The sequence below is a fragment of the Emys orbicularis genome, chromosome 6, assembly GCF_028017835.1.
Source record: "Emys orbicularis isolate rEmyOrb1 chromosome 6, rEmyOrb1.hap1, whole genome shotgun sequence".
Lineage (NCBI taxonomy): Eukaryota > Metazoa > Chordata > Testudines > Emydidae > Emys > Emys orbicularis.
The window spans coordinates 96,339,310-96,364,332 of record NC_088688.1 but is presented as its reverse complement, the minus strand read 5'-3'; the positions used below and the strand labels follow the sequence as shown (position 1 = coordinate 96,364,332).

Below are 25,023 nucleotides of genomic sequence, written 5' to 3'. Positions count from 1 at the left end.
CAATAGACGGTAGGTTGGAAGTAATGTCATGATTGCTTCTCGTAATTAGAGACAGTCTCTGTTTTGCATGAGCTTTCAGATCATTCTCCTGTTCCTTCCCCTCTCCCCCTCCGTCCACCATGCCATTTCAGTCTGCATTGTTTGTTTGTATTGAATCTGAAACTCTTGCACACAATGCACAACTAACAAGTTACTGGGCTTGCTGTCTCAGTGGTTTTAGATGCTTTGGATACAGCGCTTTCGCTAGTGGAATTGTAGGCTTTTTCATGCCATGTGGATTTATGCTGTTATCTGTATTTTTCCAGACCCATGACTATTTTGGAAGCTAATGTCCATGTTGTCAGTCAATCCCTGAGACTGTAATAGATCTATATATTTTTTTTGTGCTCGATCCTAGTCCACTGCAACATTTCCAGTTCCATCTTCTGTGATACACTGTAAAAGCTGTAAAGTCCTCCATCACAAACAGCATAGAAAAAGGAATAGTGCAATAAAGCAAGAAGACAGCTTGTCTCTCCCCCATTATCAGAATTTCAAGTGAGTTTCAGGCATCTTGAACTATAAAGGTCCCAATGGGGCTAAACCAATCCACTTTCTTTAGCAATATCTTTTGGGGGGGGGAGGGATTGGCATGGGACCAGAAATAAATGAAAAACCAGTATCTTCTATATGCAGATGGTTCAAGCAGGAAATTGTGACCCCATCACCTTTAATTTTCTTTCAAAGGATGTGTAAACTGCAGACGTTCTCAGTGCACACTGGTGCCTATGTTTCTTTAAGTAACTTGTGCCTCCAGAAGGTATATGCTTTCAAGGGGACTTTCTGTATACAGATTAACTAGTTAAATAATAGAGGGAAGAAGGAGGGAGAATTTTTGTCAGAGTACAAATCAAATTTGTGGTGTTCCTTTCATCGGTGAAAGCTAGACAGGGTTAAAGGGGCTCTGGTACAGTAGACATTTAGGGACTTCTAAACATCACAGTGTAACAGCTGATGTGTGATGCAATGCTACTATATTAAATAATGTTATATAATAATCATATTAAATAATAGTTGGGGGGGGGGGCAGGCCACAGCCCCATTGGTTCTAGCACACCCAAATAAAAGCAGCTAATGATGCTGTATGCAATTGTATTAAAGGATTAAAGCAGTGAAACCCCATCCCACCCCAGAATCTGATCTTACTTACCCCATTTTAGCCCCATTCATTTCAGTGTTACATAGGAATTACACTGGTGTAATGGAAAGCAATCAGAGACCTTCCGACCCCCCCCCTTTATTTTAATTATTCATGATGCCCCTTCTCCACCTCTTTCCTCCCACCCCTTGGCCTTTGGCTAGAAATGTAATGGCTAAAGGGTCATTTGTATATGAGGCAGAGGAAGGCTAGTTGCAGTGTCCTGCATTGCTTCCTGAAGGAGCTGGGTAAAAGTGGACCTCAGGGGCTATTGCTTGTCATGGAGGTACCATGCTTGGTTTCTGAGGGAACCTCTTGTCAGTCACCCCTATAGAGTTGTGACAGCAATAGCAGCAGCCTGGGGGAAAAGTCACAGGTCATCCCTTCTGCTTCATACAGGTATAACAATGTCTGGCACTGAGTGGGAAGGCAGAGTTAGGATTGAAGTAACAGACAGGCATGGATAGTACATAATAAACAAGTTGGCAAGAGTCTATTGCTGGGGTTTCCCAACACAGAAACAAAAGAAAGCAAAAGCTTGAAAATTGATTAGAAATATTTGAAGAGGTTTGGGTCATTTTAGTTTTGTTGAGAAGGGGTCTACAGTATCATCTGTAGAGAGACATCATTAACTAATATACAAGTGTCAATGAGAAAATATGAAATAACTGCAACATAATTGGAATTGTTCGCATGCATAAATCCCTTGGATGGAGCACAGTACTCGGATTAAGCCTGAGTGCATCTAGGCTGCCTGCTTCTCTGTACTTTCTCTGTGAGGCGCAAGCTAGTAGTACATTTTGTTAGTAAATGTGTGATCATTTTTGTGTCTTTAAATGTTTGGAATGATTATCATCTGTCTTTTAGATTAAACAGATTCCATTTCAAATTCCCCGGCCTCCTCTTTCTAACATCCTTCTTCAGAAGCAAAGCGTTTCAAGTGTCAAAAGGTTGTGTTATAATAAGGGTAATTAGAACATTGTTTACCATGGTTTCCCAGGGCCTCTAATCTGAGAGGTGTTTATAAAGAGCCTTATAGTGAAAAATTAAGTGTTTTATAAGCACTTCATATAAACAGAAGACTTTTTCATAAAGCAGTAAGAAACTAAAAGATTTTTAATATATTTTAACCACAATATGTATCCCCTGTGATTAAAAAATATGCAAGGTATTGGAATTTTTCCTAAAATGTATCCTATTGGGGTTTGTGTTGTTGTTTGTTTTTGTTGTTGTTTTTCCTCATGTAGAATCTTTCTTTCTTTAACACTTGCCTTTATGTTGAGCAAATGTATGCGCGGCAGGTTCGGCAGATCGCGGCCCCCACTGGCCGCGGTTCGCCGTCCCGGGCCAATGGGGCGGCAAGAAGCCGCAGCCAGCACATCGCTCGCCCGCACCGCTTCTCGCCGCCCCCATTGGCCCGGGACGGCGAACCGCGGCCAGTGGGGGCCGCGATCGGCTGAACCTGCCGAACCTGCCGCGTCAGCAGGTAAATAAAACTGGCCCGGCCCGCCAGGGTGCTTACCCTGGCGAGCCGCGTGCCAAACGTTGCCGACCCCGGCCTATTCTTTTCATTTTGTCAATGATGAAAAATACCTATGCCGTGCTGGCTGATATCTGACATTGTACCACAGTCCTGCACCTGAGCAATCAAATCCCTTACTAGTCAATCGATCAGTCAGGAGATTTGACACGAATTTAAATGCAAACACATTCTTGAAAATAACCTCTCAATGGAACATAGCATTATTTGACAGTGAAATGGTTCACTGTGCATGACAGAGGCAGATTGTTGGGTAGAAGCTAGTCTTTTAGTTTAGATAAATTTTTGAAGCCAGATAGTTAAATTTTCAATCTTAATGGCAGTCTCTAAAACTATAAACACCAAAGAGATTTAAAATCTGCCACCTCAACCTGGTACTTCCAGGACTAGCACAAACTATATGCATTTTATTTCATAGCTAGAATAATTTGTAAATGTTCTACTGTAAAATGTGAATTATCTTCTGTATCTTGGCAAATTACAGAATCAAAAATAACTGCTTGAAAAAGAAACATGAAAACAATGTTGAATTTGCCATAGTATATTAAAATGTATCACCCTAAATCTCTAAGATTTTTCCTTTAATTTGAAGAGATTCATGGTTTATAGGAGTTCTGATAGCACTATTGGGATTCCCTTTAGAACAGACTATTATGCAATGAGGAAGGTACATTGCCACAGTCTTATTTATGGAAGCTTGTATTTGTTTTGTGGATTCTGATTCACATTCTCCTGAGAGTTTCCAAATATTGTTGTGGAGATTGTTACCTCAATGTAGCTGTTTACAGTATAGCCCTAAGAAAAAAAGCTAAAAGAATTACAGCCACACTCAGGGTTTGAATTCTAAATGTATCAATCAACAAAGAGAATACTCTCTCCTTTCTAATTACTATGGTTTATGGAGAACTGTGTCCATCTCCCACTTTTGATCCCCTTAGTTCAGCCACTGAAAGTAAAGCTAATTCTGTTTGCCTTATTCATACACACAGCCTCACTGATGTCAAAGGGACCTATGTAAAGGCAAACAGAATTTTCCCCACAGTGGTTATTTTCATCAGATTGTTGTTCAAATGATACACTCAAAATAAACAGCAGGAAAAAATGGAGTTGACTGTGTCTTGACACTATTTTTGTGAGCAGAGATTGCCCTCTACTGGTCACTTTTTAAAAAAAATAAATAAGATTCTGCCCTACCTTTGGACCCTATTCATGCAAAGTCATGCAGATCAGCAGGTTAGTATTTTTCATTTGTTTATTCTTAATGAATAGATGTTCATCCTGCTCATTAGTTATATATACATTCAAATTTCACTGCTCTTAGTTCTAGAGACAGTTTCTGGATTCCTGTATTACAGGGAACTGTGAAGCATAGTTTTATCACCAGTCAGTATTTGTGAAATACTATTGAACGCTTAGTATAGAAAATGAGAAATGGTCATTATTTGTTACAAATAAAAACAGTTCTGCCCTAGTGAAAGGAATGCCACTGACACGTTAGAATTTGAGAGGGGAAGAATAGTGCACTGGTGTCATAAAGCTTACTTCAGGATCATTTCAGACTATTAGTACCATTGGCTCAAACTGTCCTCTTTCGTACCTGTGTTGTATAGGTAGGTTCCATGCTGCCTGAGGATTAAGGGTTATGGGCAGCTTGCATCATTGTGCTGCCACTACAGCCAGACTTGGGATATGAACTGAGCCTTATTATTAATCAGTTTATTTGCTGCAGCTTCTGCTACAGTATTCACAAGCACTGTACAGTATTCACAAGCACTGACTTAAGTATAATGTGTAGTGACAGTGTAAATAGTTATAATACATCCTAGAATATTTACAATAGCTTAATGAAACCTAATATTGTCCATTACAGTTAAAAACAGGGAGCAGTTTCATATCTACTACAGAATGGACATATTTGCTATGTGGGCCTGATCTTGCAAACGCTCTGGCACGCATTAAAGTCAATGGGAAAGAAAAGTGACTATTCACTATATAAAATTATTCCCATGCTTAACAGGATTGAGCCCTGTGTATGTATTATAGAATGTGTGCTTTGGCTATTGTTTTACAAGGTTTCTTCAACAAAGTGTCCATTGATCATTACATTGACTGAAATTTTCAAAACTGTCTAAGGGGATTTAGGCACATCTTCCATTAAAGTACAGGTAAATGTATTGGAAGATGTGTCTAAATCCCTAGGTTACTTTGAAAATCTCAACTATGATATGATAAAGTATTGAGTTCAACATTATTATATATATATATATATATATATATATATATATATATAATATATGCTATAGGATATTATATATTGTGTTTATTTAACTAATATTTACCACTGAACATGTTTCTACTGCAGAACATTCATTTATTGAGGTGTCCAAAACTGCTCCCATTGAAGTCAATGGGAGTTTTGTAAAGAGATGCAATTCTCATTAACTTCAAAAATAGTTGCTCCCATTTCTGCCAGGGAATGAATTTTAACCTTTCCCTTTAGAACAGTTATAAAGCAGCTCTACATAAAAGTCTCCTATATGGCACTTTGTCATTGGTTCCTGTTTACATGTGATCACAAAGAGAAGGCTAGCGCCTGCAGTCCTTACTCAGGTAAAACTCACATTGGCTCAAACATTCTGGACAGAGAGAACCATTTTTAAAAAGCCAATAGTTTTAATTTTTCTTCTTTTAATGAGAAATGTTCATTTTCATTACAGTGCTCAGAACACAAACATGTTATCGGTTATGATCACATCGATAGATCATGCCTATTAGGCTCAGTCTTTCATAAGGAGCAGTGCAGAGCCACTGTGTAGTCCCGGTTATCAGTGCTGACCCCTTCAGACTCTCCCATAGTGTAAACACACAGTTTCCCAGACCTCCAGCCATGCTGGACATTCTGGTCACAATTTAACTCTCAGAGCACGTGGTAGGTGAAGCACAGAACACATACAGACATTGCACCAAATTCTAGCACATTATTGATCTTTCTTTAACAGCATGAGAAATACACAGATCTATACAAAAATAATAAACCCTACATGCATTTCCCTACCTCAGTTTTCTCATCGCTTCAGAGCATTCTTTGGCCTGAGGTCAGGGCTGTCTGGGTCCATCCAGGATCTTTCATAATCACAGTGCATGGCTTGGATTATGAAACATGGAGTCTTCTCTCCCAAGCTTGCCTCCTTAGATCTTGGATGATCCATTTACTTCCCCTCTCCTGCCCAAACTTCCTGCGAGTGTCTCTCTGAGGGTTTTTCCCCCTGTGAACCCTTTTACAACCTTCCAGTCCTTCTGTCAGGTGACTCCTGGATCAGCCTCCTTAGGTGATCCCAGACTCCTACCAGGTGACCTTGTTGCCAGGCAACCTCTCCCCTGACAAACCAGTTCTTCTGTGTGGGAGCCTGCCTATTGTCTAGGATGTTTATATTTGAATGGAGGCTCATCCTAAGTTAATGTCCCTCTATTGTCTGCCCTGTATCACTACACCTTGGAATTTCAGTCCAACATGGAGGCAGAGAGACCATGGAGAAGGCAACTAGCCCTCATTTTCAAAATAGAGTTGGTAGCTTGGCAAAGATACATAGAATTCAGAATCTCACACTGAATTTATAAATTGTACATAAAGGTTCTTAAAATCATCACAATCTGTCCCTCAGAATGTTTTATAATGTATGCTTTATTAATCTAAATCAAATAAACACATCTGCATAGAAGTCAGGCAGATGTACAGAACCTCTACAGACCTCTGTCTGCAAAAAATTCCCAAAGAGAAAAAGAAGGAATATTCATAAAATTAATTATTTTGAATTAATAACCCAGGTGTAATGATATTAAGAAAACTACAAATTAACTACAGTCCATGCTGCTTATCATTATAGCAAACATAATGGTTTTACTAGAGTACATTAAATAGTAGTATTAAGATAACAATTGCAATTTTGCTGCCTTATTTTAGTTTTACTATAAAAGCTATTGTTGTATTATAGCATATTTTTCCCTGTGATACAATTCTCTGTTCATGGATGGGCTAATTGATCTCTTAGGCTTAATTCCATGTCTAATTAACCCAGAATTGTCATGTTTCCTATAATGATATACAGACAGACTGTAGCTAATCTGGAGTTTTCTTAATATTATCATCAGAGTTGGGCAAATTATTCATAATGACTAATTTTATGAATTATGCCTCTTTTCTGTTTGTGAACTGTTCACAGGCAGTGCGCTATAAAAAAGCCAAATATTTTTGCGTGGAGGTATCCCTTACTTAGTCCCTGACTGCCCCACCACTCTGTGAGTGGACCAAAGCTTTCTCTTGCAGAGTTCCCCTATGGAAACAGAGAAATGCCAGCTTTGTGGGACTGTCCTTCCATCTCTGGAATTTTCCAGGAACTCTTCCATGGGAGACCTGGGAGGGCACTGCTCTGTGGGATTTTGATGGTGGGGTCTAGTGAATAAAGGTGTGGAAGAGAGGACCTGTGGTTCTCCAGGCCATTGTTCTGTTCTATTCTAGTCTATGTATACTGTTATACCATGCTCATCACAGTAGTATCTGAGTGGACCTCACTTTACATGCAGAGCAGAGAGAACTGTTCTAAGGTCTGATTTCATAGCTTCACATGCAGTAAGCTGCATGGAACTCATGACCTTTGGGTCATTATTAGCAGCACTGATAACAGGGAGTAGAAGGGAATGGGCCAGGGAGCACACAAAGTTGGAGCCATAAATATTCTGTATATTTATTGTTGGCCTTGTCCATTTAAAATTAAAGGTGCTTGATGATGGCATGGAAATTAATATGAATTTATTTATTCCAGTACCAGGAAGGGTAAGAAACAGTGGCGCAATGGGTCAGAACTGGTTTTTCAGCTCAGCAGCACCCAGAGTCCCAGAGATTATCCAGGACATCAAGGGGTCATTTTTCAAAGCAGTGTATGACAAAGGATCTGAGTAGCCCCCATTGGCATTAATGGGAGTTGTGTAGCAATAACCCTGTGCTGAAAACTTACCCTTTAAACTATCTTAAAATAAAATGCATCAAGTCCACAAGAGGGGCAGTGTGTTAAAAAATCATTGGGCTTATATATTTGCTCCTAAAACTCTAGATAAAACAGAATTGGATAAGAATCAGAATTACTTGATGCTCACCGCATTCCTGGCCTATGTATGTAAAGCAAAAAAAATAGGCACTTTATGAGCCAGTTTAATGTTTTCTACAAAGCAGATGATGACATATCTCCTTGACTCTAACAAGTTTTTTTAAAGACTCATTTCAAGCAAAAGAGATTTAAGTCCACATTTAAGTGGACATACCTTGCTAATGAAACTTCTTCCCCCTTTCCTTTTATATGATGAGTGCTAACTATTAAATAATGCAATGTAGGGAAGAAACATGCTTTTAGGAAATAGAGATCACAACTAAGGAGCTGCAAAGCCTCTGTTTGCAAATGATAGAGCTTCCTTCACAATGGACTGACAGAGAAGGCAGCCCAAATGGATGCCAGTGCAAACATTCAGCCGAAGAGATGCTGTGAGCAGATTGTGTGGAAAACATATCTCACAGAGGGTCTAGAGTTCAGCAAGTGTGCTTGACCTTTAGGGAAATGCTCTGTCCTCACGCTTTTTGTTCTGCAGTGGTGTTTCTTGTTTCTCCCAGCAGAAGAAATTGAGTATTGTTTTCTGACATTATCTTCTGTTACTACCAAGGATTACTGCACATTCTTATTTACTTATGTCTTCTTTCCAAGCGAGAATATCCAGGTTTCGGTTGGATCTATTTTAAGGTGAATTAATTAACCAGCATAATACATTCCTATGTTTCTTAACTAATTGTATTTGTTTTACTCTAATATAGTTAGAGGAAACATTGAATGGTATCTGTACCAATCAGCTTTGTCTCTTTGTTTCTTTTCCTTTTTCTTTAATTTGATAGGGTAACCTACCTCCGGATTACAGGATAAGTCTGATTGATATTGGCCTGGTAATTGAGTACCTGATGGGAGGAGCTTATCGCTGCAACTACACCCGAAAACGGTTCAGAACCCTCTACCACAATTTGTTTGGACCCAAGAGGGTAAGGAGTTGTATTTCTTTACCAGTAGTATTGCGATTCTGATGTCAGGCCCGCCAACAGCAATTCCGGGCCCCAGGACAGAACAGTCAATGGGCCCCCACGCACACACAGGCTGCGCCCGCACAGACACGGTCCGCCTGACATTTTCACGGTGCTGCACCTGTGCTGGCTGATGCCCAGCGAGCTGCTGGCTGCACTGCTGGTGCCCAGTGAGTTGCCGGGTGCGCTCTTCTGGCACGGCCAGGGCTTCCACATGCCCGCCCAGTAGGGCTGCCAACTGTCTATTTACACAAACCCAAAGACCCTTGCCCTGCCCCACTCCTTACTTGAGACCACGCCCCTGTCCTGCCCCTTCCCTGAGGCCCCACCCCTGCTCACTCCATCCCCTTCCCTCCCTCCCCCATCCTCACTCACTTTCACCAGACTGGGGCAGGTGGTTGGGGGGCAGGAGGGGGTGTGGGGTGCAGGCTCTGGGAGGCAGTTTGGGTGCGGGAGGGGTGAGGGGTGCAGGCTCTGGGAGGGAGTTTGGGTGCGGGAGGGGTGCGTGGTGCGGGTTCTGGGAGGGAGAATGGGTGTGGGAGGGGGCTCTGGGAGGGAGTTTGGGTGCGGGAGGCGTGCGGGCTCTGGGAGGGAGTTTGGGTGCGGGAGGGGGTGCGGGGTGCAGGCTTTGGAAGGAAGTTTGGTTGTTGGAGGGGGTGCGGGGTGCAGGTTCTGGAAGGAAGTTTGGGTGCGGGAGGTGGTGTGGGGTGCAGGCTTTGGAAGGAAGTTTGGGTGTGGGAGGAGGTGAGGGGTCGGGCTCTGGGAGGGAGATTGGGTGCAGGAGGGATGTGGGGTGCAGGCTCTGGGAGGGAGTTTGGGTGTGGGAGGGGGTGCGGACTCTATGCTGGGGCAGAGAGTTGGGGTGCAGGAGGAGATCAGGGGGTCGGTGCTTACCTCTGGTAGCTCCCCAAACCAACCGGCACATCCCTCTGGCTGCGACTTCTAGGCGGGGGGCCCAGAGGGTCTCCGCACACCACTGCCCACAGGCACCGCCCCCATAGCTCCCATTGGCCGCAGTTTCCAGCCAATGGGAGCTGTGGAGTCAGCGCTTGGGATGGGGGCAGCGCGCGGAGACCCTCAACCCAGGGGCCGCAGGGACGTGTCGGCCACTTCTGGGAGCGGCGCAGAGCAAGGGCGAGCAGGAAGCCTGCCTTAACCCCACTGCGCTGCTAGCCCGGGCCCCTGGGCAATTGCCCCCTTTGCTTCCCCCTGTCGACGGGCCTGTCTGATGTGGTAATAACAAAAAGGTGCTGGGAGTCAATTCAGTAAGGGGCTGAATTTTGGTAGTTTTCTTCCCATGATAGAAGTTATAAGAGGAAAAATCAATACATGCATGTCATTTGCTGCTAGGATCCAGCTGCTGTTGCCCTGAGTCTAGGATAAAGATTGTTACTGGGTTCTAGATTTTTTAAAAGCAACAATTCTCTCTACTGATTAGCAGTTCATTATGATCTGGGTTTTGTGCATAGCAGAACAGCTGCCTCACTGCGACCTAGTGAAAGTCAGCTCTTGACACAAGCTATTTTATGGGCTGGCTGCAGAAATTATTAGGTGAGGTTCTTTGGCCTGTGTTACTCAGGAGGTCAGACTAAATGATCATCATGGTCCGTTCTGACCCTAAAATCTATGAATATGAATCTGTGAATGGTTCTGATACAAAGCCTTATGAAGGCAATGAGTGTCTTTCCATTGACTTTCATGGGCTTTGGATCAGCCCCTGTAATAGGTAGTATACTGCAGTTAGACTGGGAAAAAAATTGAATTAAGAGAGAGAGAAATTTCCCTGGTATGTGCTGAAACCTTTGTAAGTGGCATGGAGATTTCAGAGCAGGAAAAATCATAACTCTAAATGGGCTTGATCCTGCATTCCTTGAGTGCAAAGGGTGCAGGTTCAAGGCACAGTTTTGTATTTTTTGACGTTATACTGCTGTGAATCTGGAGTAATTTGTCAGTCTTTATAAAACAAAGTGATGTTCATTCTTGTCTTTAATGAAGTCTCTCCAGATTCACAGCAGTGGAACTGAAAGCAGAATTTGGTTGTCTTCCATGAAACTTCTAGTTATAACAACTTCTCTTCGCTTACTCTCTAGCCAACACAGATATTTCACATATGGGTTCACTTTCTAGAGACATATATGAATATGACTCTGATGATCTCATCCTAGCAGACATTGGTCCTGATAGTACAACAGCTGCTATGAAATGTTTACATCCAAAGGAAAACTGGAGACCTGCTGGGTTTGTTTGGGGTTTTTTTGCCAATTCCACCCTGGGGATGGCTTTTCTGTCATTTCATTTTTATTTTATTTTTTGAAGTAGCAAAATGCACTCTTTTCTCTGCAGAGAAATGCTCCCTTCCCTCAGCCACTCAGTGGAAAAACTGTATAAATTAAGGCCTTGTAAACCTTGGGCCAGATCCTTGATCCCTTTGAATTGCTGAAGCAGTGGAAAAAAAGGGCCCTATATCTGCTCTATGAGGAGATGGGAGAATCCCTGAGAGAGATGCAGAGCCAGCAGAGTGCCCCCTCTTTTGCAGCTTCTTGTTAGGGGGGTTGTCAGGTGAAGGGTACATGTCCAGAATGCTAATGAGCTCCCGGGATCCTCAATGGATGGAATGGCGCCTTAGTGTCTGTTGCCATCCAGCACAAATTAGAGCTGCTGTAACTTATGGTAGGGGCCAAACTTATGCCAGGAATCTTGGGGAAGAGGGGACAACTAGGATTATATAATTTTGTTTAAAATGTTGTTGGTATGGATAGGCTATATAATGGTTTATTACACTCTTTTTTTGTACAGCCAAAAGCCCTGAAACTTCTGGGAATGGAGGTAGGTGACATGTAATAAATCTTAATGTTAAATTCACTTCCCTTTCTCACCAAACAAATTAATCAGCAATATACTATCTGAGACTTCTCGTAATTAATATATTTTAAAAGTTCCACAGATTTAGAATGAGAAGTTAATCACACACAAGGCTGTACTTTCCACCAAAGTAAATTGTTTATATAAATGCAAATAGAAAATCAGTTTCTCAGTATGCTTCCCCATAGACAAACTAAAAAAAAAAGGTGGGGGAAGTAAATCCTGTTATCTCTAGGTCTCTGTTGGTGAAATCGGTACATATTGTTTTAAATAGTACAGTCTATTTGAAACCAGTATCCCAATCCAACAACTATAAAAATAGAAAGCTGTCAGAGAGGTCAAACAAATATAGGATGTGATGCCCGATTCCCATTGACGTGGCTGAGGCTTTTGACTTTTTCTTTTCCCTTTGTAGAAAAGGTTAGAGGCAATTGTTCGGGGTGCAGGGAAGAACAAAATCCTACTTTGCCACTCCAGAATCTATAAATAGCATTAGATGCCTCGCTGTCCTTAGCCAAATACCTGCTACCACATCCGACAGCAATGGATAGATAACCACATTACATGAATGTTTCTTCTAAAATAGGGTCAGATGCACATACTGTTATTCATATTGAGTAGTGCCTTGCTCCACAAATAGTCTTGTTTTCTTCAGTGGAACTACATGAAGGAGAAGGTACTACTTAATGTGAGTGAGGGCACCAGAATCCAGCCCATGCCCATCAGGGCATTTGTTAGCAATTAGATTCTTGTTTTTAAGTTTCAGCGTGAGCACCATACTTAGTTGAATGTGAGTGGTTTGCACTTCTCAGAGTACTTGTTTCAGGCTGTCTGTTTGCAGACTCAGCAAACCATTACTGCACTGTTTCATGTTTTTCTCAGATATTGAAGGTTTTCTTTACAACTATATGGGACAGACGCCTCTCTCTTTTAATGAAAACTTCAATTCTGGGGCATAATTCTGTGTCAAGTGGTTGGATTCTGTAGCAGTTTTCATGGCAACCTAATTATGGAAAATGTGAAGCACTGAGTATAGTTTTTTAAAATTATTTTACATGCTATTTAGGCTGGGATTCTCAAAAACCCTCCACTTTGTCCTGTCTGTACTCCCAATGCCATCAATGGGACCACTTTCACAAATCCCAGCCTTAATTATTTTGTAAATATCATTGGTTTATAATTGTCACTTTTATGACCACTTTTTAACTATATTTAATTGTAAACAATATTAAAATAAAGATTTTCAGAAGTAAAATATCTTTACTTGGGAACTTGAGCTGAGATAGAATGGAGGGCATTAGTGTAGTGCAGTGTCAATCTTCAATAACCCGATATCCTTCAGCCTCTGTAATGCTGTACATTGGCACTTCAGAGAGCTCAGATTTTGTATGATAAGTTTTACTTTGCTGCTCACACAAGGAGCAAAGTTCAGCGCACGCAGTCTGGGAACAGAAGGACAAAGAAAAGTTATAGGACAAGATGAGAGGATGGAAATAAACAGGACAGGCAAGCAAGAAGAAATAACATGGAATTGGAGGGGGAAAGGGGAGAAGAAAGGACACAGAATTGAGGGAGTGGGATAGTATGTGAGGAGAGATAGGTTACCCCACTGATAAGATCAGGATGGGAGATCACTAAGAATGAGACAGAAGTGGGGAAAGGACAAAACAGTGCAATGCTACCATCTTTTGATGAAGCATCCTCCAGCGTCTCCCTCATTGTTCTCTCTAATGCAGTTAGAGTGAAAAGAGGTGAATGTATCCACCCCAATGAGATTAAAAACTCAGAGGTAAATGGACAAACCAAAAGCTTTAAAGTAAGGGTTGCTTTCCCAGGAGGAACCTGGGCATGTTCTGATAGTGCTCTGCACTACCACGGGGAAGGGCCAGGTTAGATTGACATTCCCAGTCTCCCATTTCCCACCAGGCAGGAGCTGGGAGTGTTGAATCATTATTTCATATGCATCACATTTATTCTGTGAATCATTTTTTTCAGTGAATGTGAAATTAGTTATGTAAGTTTGTGTAGGGAGGAGTAGTGGGAAGCAGCAGAAATTCTCGTCCTAGAAACTCAGAATGTGGGCTGGTCATAGTGAATAATTAGTCAGTCTAATCAGCAATTACAAGAAAGTAAGTTACATGAACATGAGTGTGCCTGTGGTGAGGGAGTCAGCTTCCTCATGTCGTGTCTCCTGTATCCAATGTAAACTGATTCACATCATTCCCTAGAATCACACTTTCTCCTTGTTTGACAGGATGACGTCCCTTTGCGAAGAGGAAGGAAGACCACAAAGAAACGAGAAGAAGAAGTGGATATTGATTTGGATGATCCTGAGATTAACCATTTCCCTTTCCCCTTCCATGAGCTGATGGTGTGGGCTGTGCTGATGAAGCGTCAGAAGATGGCCCTCTTTTTCTGGCAGCATGGGGAGGAGGCTATGGCTAAGGCTCTGGTGGCCTGTAAACTCTGCAAAGCCATGGCCCACGAGGCATCAGAAAATGACATGGTGGATGACATATCCCAGGAGCTGAACCACAACTCCAGGTTGATTTCCTTTCATGCATACTTTCTAGGGAGTAGCAAAGAGAGGCTGCTGAAACTGCCAGTAATCAGCTTAGGAGTGGCTTGCTTTAACTGCTAAAGATGTAGGGAAAATGCAGTCCCCTCGAAGCCAAAGGAGTGGCTTTTAGGGCACACCTGTGCTAACAGAGCCCTTCTAAAAACTGTGCTAACAGTGCAACTTCTGAAATGGATAGAACAGGAGCCAAAAAGGTGAATGAAGCCTCTATACTGACTATATGCTTTCCTCCATCTTGAGGCCACCAAAGCCTGAATGTGATTCTGTTGTCACTTTTCCCATCCCAATGAAATTCAGTTCAAAATCTGCTGAAGTAGTATCCAGGTGCAGGAAGTAACTAATCAGGAGATCAGACTAGATGTCAGGAGGTCAGACTAGATCATCATCATAATCCCTTCTGGCCTTAAAATCCATGAATCAAAGACCAACAGGAATTTGAACAATTTTTGGACACAGGTTAATAAAGCCTCCCCTTCAAGGGTACCTGACCATGAGATCATGAACAAGCAATGGGGACCTGGATTGCCTAACTGCAGATAGACAGTGGGCTTCAAGAAGAGAACAGCAGGCAGACAGGTGGGAGCAGATGTCTGGGAGCGGTGGGTACTCAGTATTCTAAATCAGGACATTTATTAAAGTGCCTAACTTTAGGCACTCAGGTTTGAAAACGTGGACCTCCATGTACAGCCAGCACCGCGACTGCATTTCATGGAGCTGTCATTAACAGTGTACTTTCCGCAAAGCAGACTGTGCTGGCTAATGAAAATGTCCTCTGTTGCAGGGATTTCGGCCAGCTGGCGGTGGAGCTGTTGGACCAATCGTACAAGCAAGATGAGCAGCTGGCAATGAAACTGCTGACCTATGAGCTGAAGAACTGGAGTAATGCCACGTGCCTGCAGCTTGCGGTGGCAGCCAAGCACCGAGATTTCATTGCTCACACTTGCAGCCAAATGCTGCTCACAGACATGTGGATGGGCCGGCTCCGGATGCGCAAAAATTCAGGTCTAAAGGTCAGCACTGCCTTAGTATCAATTAAGAGCAAGAGCTCTAAGGGATGGCGAGGGGGCTGACACCAAATCAGCAACAACTAGATGTACTAATAAACTAATTGCATGGTCCTGTGTTATTTATAGTGACATGACACAGTGCTCATCCCTGCTGGCCCAAATCCTGAGTGCCTTACTCAGTCCTTGGTCAAAACTCTCCAAGATCAATAGGACAGTTACTGGCATAAAGACTGAGCAAGGACTGCAGGATGTCTCCCTAACTGAAGACTTCAGGGTTTGGCCGTATTTTTTAAAAAAATCAATGAATAAATTAAAAGGGTGTGTGAGTGAATTTACTACTAGTGAAAGGTGCTGAATTGACAACCCTGGAGAATGATCCTCAGAACAAGCAAATGCAGCAGCAGTGCAAATACCCCTGCATTCCCATGTCAAGCTGCCTCCTACCTAACCTGGACCGACCACCCCTAAGGGATGTGGAAGATAATTCAATCACGCCCATTTAATACTTAATTTCTCTGGTAAAACAGCCAGTGAGAGGGGTTTTCTGACAGGCAATTCTATCCAAGAGGAACTGAGCTGTGGTGCATTCACCTTCACCACAGTATTCACTAGTCAGACCAAGAATTGCCATTTTTAATTATGTTTTGTGGTGATATTCCCTGACCGGGGCATTCCCTCGCCTGTATCAGTTTTACATGTGAAAATCGATACTTGCTCTGGTTGTTCTACTATGCTGCAAAAGCATGTATCTGAGAAAATAATTATGAACAGCACAGATATAAAGATATCATTATCACACTGGAACTAATGCACTATCAGTAACAAATGAGTGTCAGTGGCTAATAAGATTCTTATCTCACTTCTGTCAGAGCTCTGCATGAGTACCTTTCTTTCTAAAACTAGGACATGTTCTTACATTTTGGAAAGTCCTCCCTCTTAGCCATATGTTTTCTGAATCCATCTGTGCCCTGATCCCCTTGCTCTCCTTGGGGGGCCTGACCATCTTGCAAACCTGACTTTTGAGCAGTAGTGAGCTGGAGCTGGTTCGCACCGGTTTGCAAAGAACCGGTTGTTAAATTTAGAAGCCAGTGTAGAACCGGTTGTAAAGGGGCTGGCGGGTGGGCAAACTCCAGTCCGTGGGCCACATCCAGCCTGCGGGACCATCCTGTCCGGCCCGCCTGAGCTCCCAGCTGGGGAGGCTCCCCTGGCCCCGCCCCCACTCCTTCCCCCCTCGCAGAGCCCCAGCGCGCCACACCGCCGGCGCCAGGGCTCTGGGCAGCTCGGCAGCTCCTGCCACTTTGAGCAGCATGGTAAGGGGGCTGGGGCTGGGAGGAAGGGTTGGATAAGGGGCAGGGAGCGGTTGGAGGGGGCGGAGGTTCTGGGGAGGCGGTCAGGGGACGGGGAACGGGGGGTTGGGTAGGCGTGGGAGTTCCGGGGGTCTGTTGGGGTGGTGGTGGATGGGGTTGGGGCAGTCAGGGGACAGGGAGCGGGGCGAGTTGGGTAGGGGGTGGGGTTCTGGGGGGCAGTTAGGGTGGGGGGGGTCTCAGGAGGGGGTTGTCTGGGGACAAGGAGCGGGGAGGTTGATGGGTTCCGGGTTCTGAGGGGGGCAGTCGGGGGCAGGAAGTGGGTTGGAGTCGGATGGGGGGTGTGGAGAGACAGGCACGTGGGGCTTGTACTCACCGCGCGGTTCCCTACCAGGTCTTCGGTGGCACTTCAGCGGCGGGGGGGGGGGGGGGGAGGTCTTCACTCGCTCTGGGTGAAGGACCCGCCGCCGAAAACCCGGAGCGAGTGAAGTGTCTCCCCCACCACCAAGGACCCAGTAGGGAACCGGTTATTAGGATTTTGGGAGCTCATCACTGCTTTTGAGACGTTCCAGTTGTTCATTACTCAGTAGATCTTGCTTACTGTAGTGTAGTGTATCTATCCATTTCCCCTTCTATGCCTTGTCCTTTACAGTATGTATCTCTTCAGCCACACAGCAGACCCCGGGCCCTATCCTTTGCATGATAAGTACCTCAGGGTGATAAATTCCATTTTCCTTTTGGTTTGTTCCAACAGCAGCTCCTCCCAAATGTCCACACTCAGTTTATTGTTCACTCTATTTATTCTGCTTTATTCCATAAACCTTTATCCTTTAACTCTCCCTCCCTGAAGCAACTCTCTTTAGGCAAAAGAGAGAACAGCATAGACTTTTTCATGCACCTTAATGGGTTATATGGCAGCGTTGGGGGGCGGGGGTGTACTTTAAAAGCAGGGCAGCTCCAGTCCAGAGACCTGGAATGACCTCTGCAATGCACTAGTAGGCACCAGTAGACAAAGCAGGAATGTTCTCCCTCATGGGATGGAAATATACTCTCTCCACATATGCCAACAGGCCTACTAAATAATTTCATTGGCATTACTGGAGATAAATTCATTGGAGATATGTATAAAATGATTTTTCCATGAAATGCTGGCAAAAGTCAAGCTTTGGTGTGTGTGTATGTGGTTACAAATGGGCCTAAACCATGATGGGCTTGATCCCGCACAACCCAGGTGTAGTGTGTTGCATGTATAAGAAGAAGGTAAAATGGATGTGCAGCACAAGACAGCGAATACAGGAGAATTTGAGCTCACATTGACAGGAGCAGTGCTGCATGGCTGCCAAGTTACAGGAGTGAATACCTAAGCACATAAATTGCATACTTTTAAGTCTGTCTCCTCAGACTCACTCATGCCATTGTCCTGACCTATTCTACCCTATGTACTTGCAAGTAAGGGACCACAGGGAACTTACTAAGCCCTGATCTACTCTACTAAGTTTCGTTGACCTAGCTGTGTCAAAAATATCACACTCCTACCCAACATAGCTAAGTCAACAACCTCCCTAGTGTAGATGTAACTATGCCAACAGAAGAGTGCTTTCGTTGGCATAGCTAATGTCTTTTGGGGAGGCAGTATTACCATCCTGGCTAAACTCCTTCTGTTGGTTTATGCTGCGTCTCCACTAGTGGGATCTACCAGCATAGCTATGCCAGCACAGGTTCTGTATTGTAGACATGGCTAACACTTACTGCAGAGGACTATGTCTATTGCCTAATATTTCTTGTGTCTCACATTAACACTGGAACACTCTACTGTGCCATGTGCAAGACTTTTCAGGTTCAAGGTTCAATGCTTTTGTGGTTCCGCCTACTGCCTACTATGGTAATATTTTGTAGTGTTCTAGCTTGTAACAATATGTATGAGATGAGCAATTTAGGGATAAATAAATTATTCAGCACAATGAGTTAGCCATATAACTTCTATTAACATTGCAAGGCATGCTATGCTTAGTTTCCCCACAGTCCTCTGTAAACAAAATCTCAAATGACAGATTTCCAGGTGCCATTGAAACTTACACACTGGAATGTTTGATTCCCAGATTCCCCAAGGGGCTTGTTCCATTTGATACTAAGCTACCACCATAATCATAACCTGTTAATTGAGATGATTATTATTATTATCATTATTATTGCTTTAGGTAATTCTAGGAATTCTACTTCCTCCTTCAATTCTCAGCTTGGAGTTCAAGAACAAAGATGACATGCCTTACATGTCTCAGGCCCATGAGATCCATCTACAAGAGAAGGAGCCAGAGGAACCAGAAAAACCAGTAAAGGAAAAGGAAGAGGAGGACATGGAACTCACAGTAAGAGCAAATAATACAAAAGCCAGCCTAAGTTCTGTCAATTTACTATTCCAATCTCTACAGGGACTGCAGACTAGAATGTCCAAGTTTAGTGGATAAATGCCTCCAAAAATCCTCTTTCCTCGGCGGGACTCAATACTTATGTTGCAATGCTGAATCACCAAATTTGCCTCTTTGAGTCCTGATGTTGCCTCAGTGCATGACAATACTGCCTCATCACATTGTGATGTGACGTCATGTATTGACCAACAGCAACGTGGCATTGTCTGAACTAAATGTAACAGACTCGCAGGATTCAGAACACACCCAATAATGTTAGGATGAGTGGCCTGGATGAGACTGAGCACTAGTCTTTCGTGTGTTCAGAAGGCAGGGAGAATGGGAGTTCCCAAAGCTTGGATGGAGCCTGGAGGGTTTTTCCTTTTATCTGTTCTCATTAAGCAGAAATTAGTGTATTGGTATGTCTACTGCTAAGATATGGAAATCTGTCTAATCAGAATTTCACCTCTTTGAGTCCCTCACTCAACCCTTTCTCACATTGGTGATTACTTACTAGTACACATGTGGAAATACTTAGAAAGGATTGCACAATCTAGCCCTGGATAATAACAGGAGTTTGGTGGGGGGGTTACATTTCATTGTGTTCTTTTTTTTATAATGAATATTTTATTTGCTTCATTTAAAATGTTAGAATTGCACAGTGTAACCCTGAATGAATAATTTATACCACAAAAGGACTCAAACCATTGAAATTCTGATGATTAGACAAATCTCCACAGTTCCTTGTTTGTATCCAGCTTCATGGGCATTTTTTATTTGGCCATGGTAGGGGGGAAATTGCAAATCCCATCATCAAAGAGCTTTGAAGGGCTTTAAATCCACCCTAGTCCTCCAGGGCCAAGATGCAACTGAAACACATCAGTAAAAAAGAAAAGGGTTCTTTCTGGTTAATTTTTTTAAAAAACAGCCTATTTCCCACAGGCAAACAGCAGGCGCTGCCCCCAGGACCCCGTCTGCAGGCAGGCAGAAGGACCTGCCTACAGGACCCAATATGCAGGCAAGCGGAAGAATCGGTCCACAAGACCTGCCTACAGGACCTATTTGCAGGCAAGAACCTGGCCATTGGAAAAGACCAGATGCCAGCATAGCATTGGATGGGCTGTTTTCCACTCATTAGCTATTAATTTCAATTAATTATTGCTGGCTTCTGCTCAATTCATGAAGTGCTTATTCAAATCCAATAAGCGCTTCACACAGTGCCGTGTTTATGGCATTGGGTAAAAATATGGCGATGAGGTAAATACCATGATCTCTCTGTGAACATCCTGGCTCTCTGTTTCTTGTCTCCAATACTACATTTCCCTTTAAAAACCTTCTGATTCCCACTAAAAAAGCACTATACGCTGAATGATATATTCTTGTCTGCAGGCCTTAGGATTTAAGCTTTCCTTCCTCTCAGCCCTCTGACAGTCCTATGGCTCTCTCCTTTGACCCTGCCTCCCTACTCCCTGATATGCAGCACACACACTACTGATATCCCAATTCAGGGAGAATGACTACAACCTTCTCTACAAAAAGCAGGAGCAGGGGGACCCAGCTGATCACATGGAGTCCAGCAGCTCTTGTAATATGGTCTTGGGCCCTCTGCTGCTGGATTCAAATGTTTTTTATATGTCCTTGAGTTGTGAGCTATAGAACACCCAACTAATTAATTTTGCATCAATCAACAGCAGGCAAGCTGCTGGGCCCCACAGTGGAGATGTAGGAGATTTGCAGAAACTGGGACCTTTCTGGATAGTTTCAGAAGAAAGACAGCATCCATGTCAGGAGGCTGCTATATTTAGGCCTCTCCCAGGCTTGACAACAAGTGACATTTTTCTAATTATGAAAAATAGTTTGGTTTAAATTTTGGGTGAAAGTTATGCATTGGTTCTTATTTTATCTGAACTGCTTCACCCCTGGGACAGGAGGACCCCAGAAGGGTTACTCAAAAAGCTCTTTCATGAAGACCTTTTTTTGGTCACACTTAATATTTAGGGTACATGTTAAACAGTTTATGAGAGTTAATAAATTATTAATAGATGTTTTCATCAACGGTTAATCAATTGTTATAGAGTCCAACAAGTTGCTTATAACCACTACTCGTAACCATCTACAACACCATCTATGGTCTTATCACTGTCCACAACACACACTACTCAGGTCTATAGAGTGCTTATAATGTCTATTAGTTCTTCATAAGTGTATCTTGAATATAAAGTTGCCCTCATTTTTTTAAATGGCTAGTAGTACAACTCTGTGAATTGATTATTATAGAATAGGGTGTGTTCTATGTTTTCTGTGCTGCCCCAGAGGTCAGGGGGGATTTTACCATCACCCTGTGGTGCACGAAAAGGATTGTGTTACCGCCTTGGTTTACACTTATGCAAAGTGGGTGTAAATCGCTCCCATTCTGATCTGATAGCATTTTCCACTCAATCTGCACTCGTTCTGCACAGGAGTAAAGGACCACACAAGGTGCAAAAGCAGGGAAATAAAGCCAGTGTGTATGACTCGGCATGTTTGTATGTGTTTATACTGCTTTTTAACAGTTTTTTGTTTGGTAGTACCCAGAGGGACAGTTATATCAGGAAAGGGGAATTGAGGACTTGGCTACATGGTGTTGCAGTGCACAATACAGGAGTGTGATTTCTAAAGTGCACTAATGTGTTGCACCCTGCTGGTGTGCACTAAAGGTTCCCTAGTGTGCTTTAATGTAGTGTCATTTGAATCAGTATTTCATTAGGGAACCTTTAGTATGCACCAGTAAGGTCCACACAGATCAATTAATGCGCAACATGTTACTGTGCCTAAAAAATCATACCCTCAGTGTCCATTACCCTATCCAATAGACAAGCCCTAAGTTATCATCCATAGTACATGTCACTAGAATGCTGACTTTATACATTGTAAATTACTTGTTATTTATTTTTGCTTTTTAAATTTCTAACAGGTGCATGGGAGTGCCAGGCACAAATCCCATTAACACTTTGGTGATAGGCAACAGGATTTCCTGATATAACATGCCCACAAGAACACATTTGCTAGAGTTCCTCTGTCATCATTGCAACCCCAGCACAAAAAGGGTTAACAAGTCATAGGATTTGTGCATGGAACTTTCACTCACTAATCCTTAATACTTAAATTTGAAGAATTACTGGATGGGGGGAGGAGTGGCAGGAGACTAAAATCTACAGGAGTCTAACTCTTCCACTGACAATCTTATTTCCGGGAACAACATACCACATCACAGTCATTCATTCAGTATTTTCTTTGTTTAGTTCTAATTTTCCACATCAAATAAAGTGTCTCCCCTTCTACAAGTAGTAAGAGTGCAAATAAAAGAAACATGTTTGGGCTTAGGACATTCCCCTTTTCAAAAAAATCTCAAGTAGGTTAGTTTTTTGGATATGAAATGATTCAGACTCTTTCTGGAATTTAAAAAAATAAATAAAATAAAACCAATACAGACTGAAACCCTAAAGCTACAAAGCTTTGAAAGTTAGCTTCTCCGTGGGGTCAGCGCTGCAGTGGTACAGATGAGAGCTGTGAGATAGCAGGGTGGTTTTGCCTGTTTTTTCTTAAAGACCAAGTGAACAGGGGGAAATGAGCACAGTTGTCTAGGAAAGGCTGGCAAAAAAATGGTTGCCTCTTTGTGCCAGGAAACACTGAATGGCTGTCTGTGAGGGAAATTGTTTTCCCACAACCCCTGGACATATTTCTGTCTCTGTCCTCCCTGCTGTCAGCAACTCTTAATCTGACTTGAGTAAACTGCTGTTATTGGCAAGCAATAGGAGCAGCTGCAAATGCTACACATGGGGCCACTGAGCTGAACTTAACACCTTTGCCCTGGCCAGGCCTTAACTCACCCCCACTCATACACTTCTGCTCACTCCCCATGACTCAGTTCAGGGTGAATATATAAGCTTGCTCACATTGCTAAGCACTATGGGTGAAATTCGTCCCGGTGCAGAGAACCAGCACAAGGGATGCACCACTTATGTCTCATGTAAAAGCCATAATTTGGGGACTTAAGTAGTGCATTAGCCCATGCATTAGCCCATTGCACAGAGATGAATTTCACCCTAACTGCAGAACATTTCTGCACACTGTGTGGCCACCTCTCTGTACAGCTGCTGAGCAAACACTAAGGGTAAGTCTTACGCAGCATTTTGGAGCAAACCTCGTAGGCCAAGTCAAAAGATGGTCTGGCGGGGATCACACTAGTGTGCTAAAAATAGCTGTATAGGCAGAGCTTTGGAGTTTCAGCTTGGGCTGGAGCTCGGGCTTTGAAGCTCACCCCTCCCACTAAACTCCTACCCAAGCCACAGCTTCAAAGTGCTGTCTGCACAGTTATTTTTAGAGTGCTAGTGCAAGCCCTGCTGGCCCATCACTGACCATTTTTTAAATCAAGATTGCATGTTTTTCTATACGATCTGCTCTAGGAAGAACTTCCCCAAAATGATATGTATGGTCTGTGTTATACAGGAGGTCAGACTAGATGATCATAACGATTCCTTCTGGCCTTAAAATCTATAAGTCTGTTGACCAAGGCTGGGGGGCTTGCTCCAAAATGCTGTGTAGACATATGCCCAGCACTAGTGCTTTGTCTCTGCTTATTTCTTTCAACAATGTTCAGCAGATGCTGCAGAATTGAGCACGTAGAGCTGCAGTTAGTATAGATCAGTGTCTAGAAAACTCTGTTCTCAGTGTTCAGAAAAAGGAACTATTGAGCACATGCAAAATCTGGTTTTTACATGCTTACATCTCTGGGGTTTTTAGCTATTTTTGTCCTAGAAACAATGAGAGCATCCATTCCTTAGCAAGGAATAGCCACCCAGAACTGTTATCACATGGCCATCATTTCCCACTGTATTGTGGAGATGGTTGTGTGCGTGTGCGCACGTGTGCACGTAGATGGATATTCAGTGAGTTATGTTCCATTTTTCCTCACTAGTTTGTAGATACTAAAGTTTGTAAATAGCTTATGCATTTCACTAAGGGCTGGTCTACACTGGGGGGGGGAATCGATCTAAGATACGCAACTTCAGCTATGTGAATAGCGTAGATGAAGTCGAAGTATCTTAGATCGATTTACCTCGGGTCCTCACAGCGCGGGATCGACGGCTGCGGCTCCCCCGTCGACTCCGCTACCGTCTCTCGCTCTGGTGGAGTTCCGGAGTCAATGGGGAGCACGTTCGGGGATCAATTTATCGCGTCTAGACGAAATGCGATAAATCGATCCCCGATAGATCGATTACTACCCGCCAATCCAGCGGGTAGTGAAGACATACCCTAACGATGAATTCTGAAAAGCCTAAGCTCATATTCAGTGGGACCAAAATTCCTGTTATAAAACAAATACACAGTATATATTGCTACTACTAAACAACATATTTTAATTTGTAAGTGCACAACCCAAATGTTTCTTGTTGCTGGAACAACTCTAAACATAATTACAATGAAATAAAACTACATGCCTAAAAAAATCCCAGAACCCTGCTCACAAAATCCCCATGTCCAACTCAATAACGTACATGTAGCACACAACATAAAACTGCAGGCCAAAGGGAAAGCAAGTAATGAGGATGCTGCAGATATACTGCACTGTGCGTGTTGCCCTGAAGTCAGGATTACTCTGATTGACTCATGGCAAACCACAGGCAAAGTTTTAGAAAATGAGATGCCATTTACACCAAACAGTTTCAGTGTAGTCTCACTGTTTCTCCTATCTTCTACTTCTCCTCAGAAATAGACACATGTTTGTTCACATTCATTGCTTGCAACAGCACAGTGCAAACTGTCCCTTGACTCAGGCTCTTTCTATAATATTTTTAATGGGAAGGCTTTTCAGATTTGTTAATACCATCATGAAATTAACATCCTGGGACATTAGGTTAAGCCTAATCCCTAGCAGTTTTAAAGCTATTCCCCATCTGCAATGTGGGGGAGGGTGGCTCTGTGGTAGATGGTTATTTTGAAATGACTGTAACATGTTTAACCTCAGCATCATTATCTACAAGAAAACAAGAATA

General features: G+C 43.0%; 1 protein-coding gene across 4 annotated transcripts in view; it reads left to right on the top strand.

Annotated features, from left to right (window-relative positions):
* TRPM3 (transient receptor potential cation channel subfamily M member 3) overlaps positions 1-25,023 on the top strand; it is a 621,784-nt gene that overhangs the window by 556,925 nt on the left and 39,836 nt on the right. Inside the window, exons 13-18 of one of the 4 annotated variants that reach the window (XM_065406151.1) lie at positions 8,468-8,503; positions 8,653-8,793; positions 11,629-11,658; positions 13,949-14,238; positions 15,054-15,282; positions 18,782-18,949. In XM_065406151.1, the coding sequence (XP_065262223.1) occupies positions 8,468-8,503; positions 8,653-8,793; positions 11,629-11,658; positions 13,949-14,238; positions 15,054-15,282; positions 18,782-18,949 (894 nt within the window). The remainder of the gene's footprint in view (positions 1-8,467; positions 8,504-8,652; positions 8,794-11,628; positions 11,659-13,948; positions 14,239-15,053; positions 15,283-18,781; positions 18,950-25,023) is intronic. The other 3 variants (XM_065406153.1, XM_065406152.1, XM_065406154.1) reach the window with 3 other exon arrangements.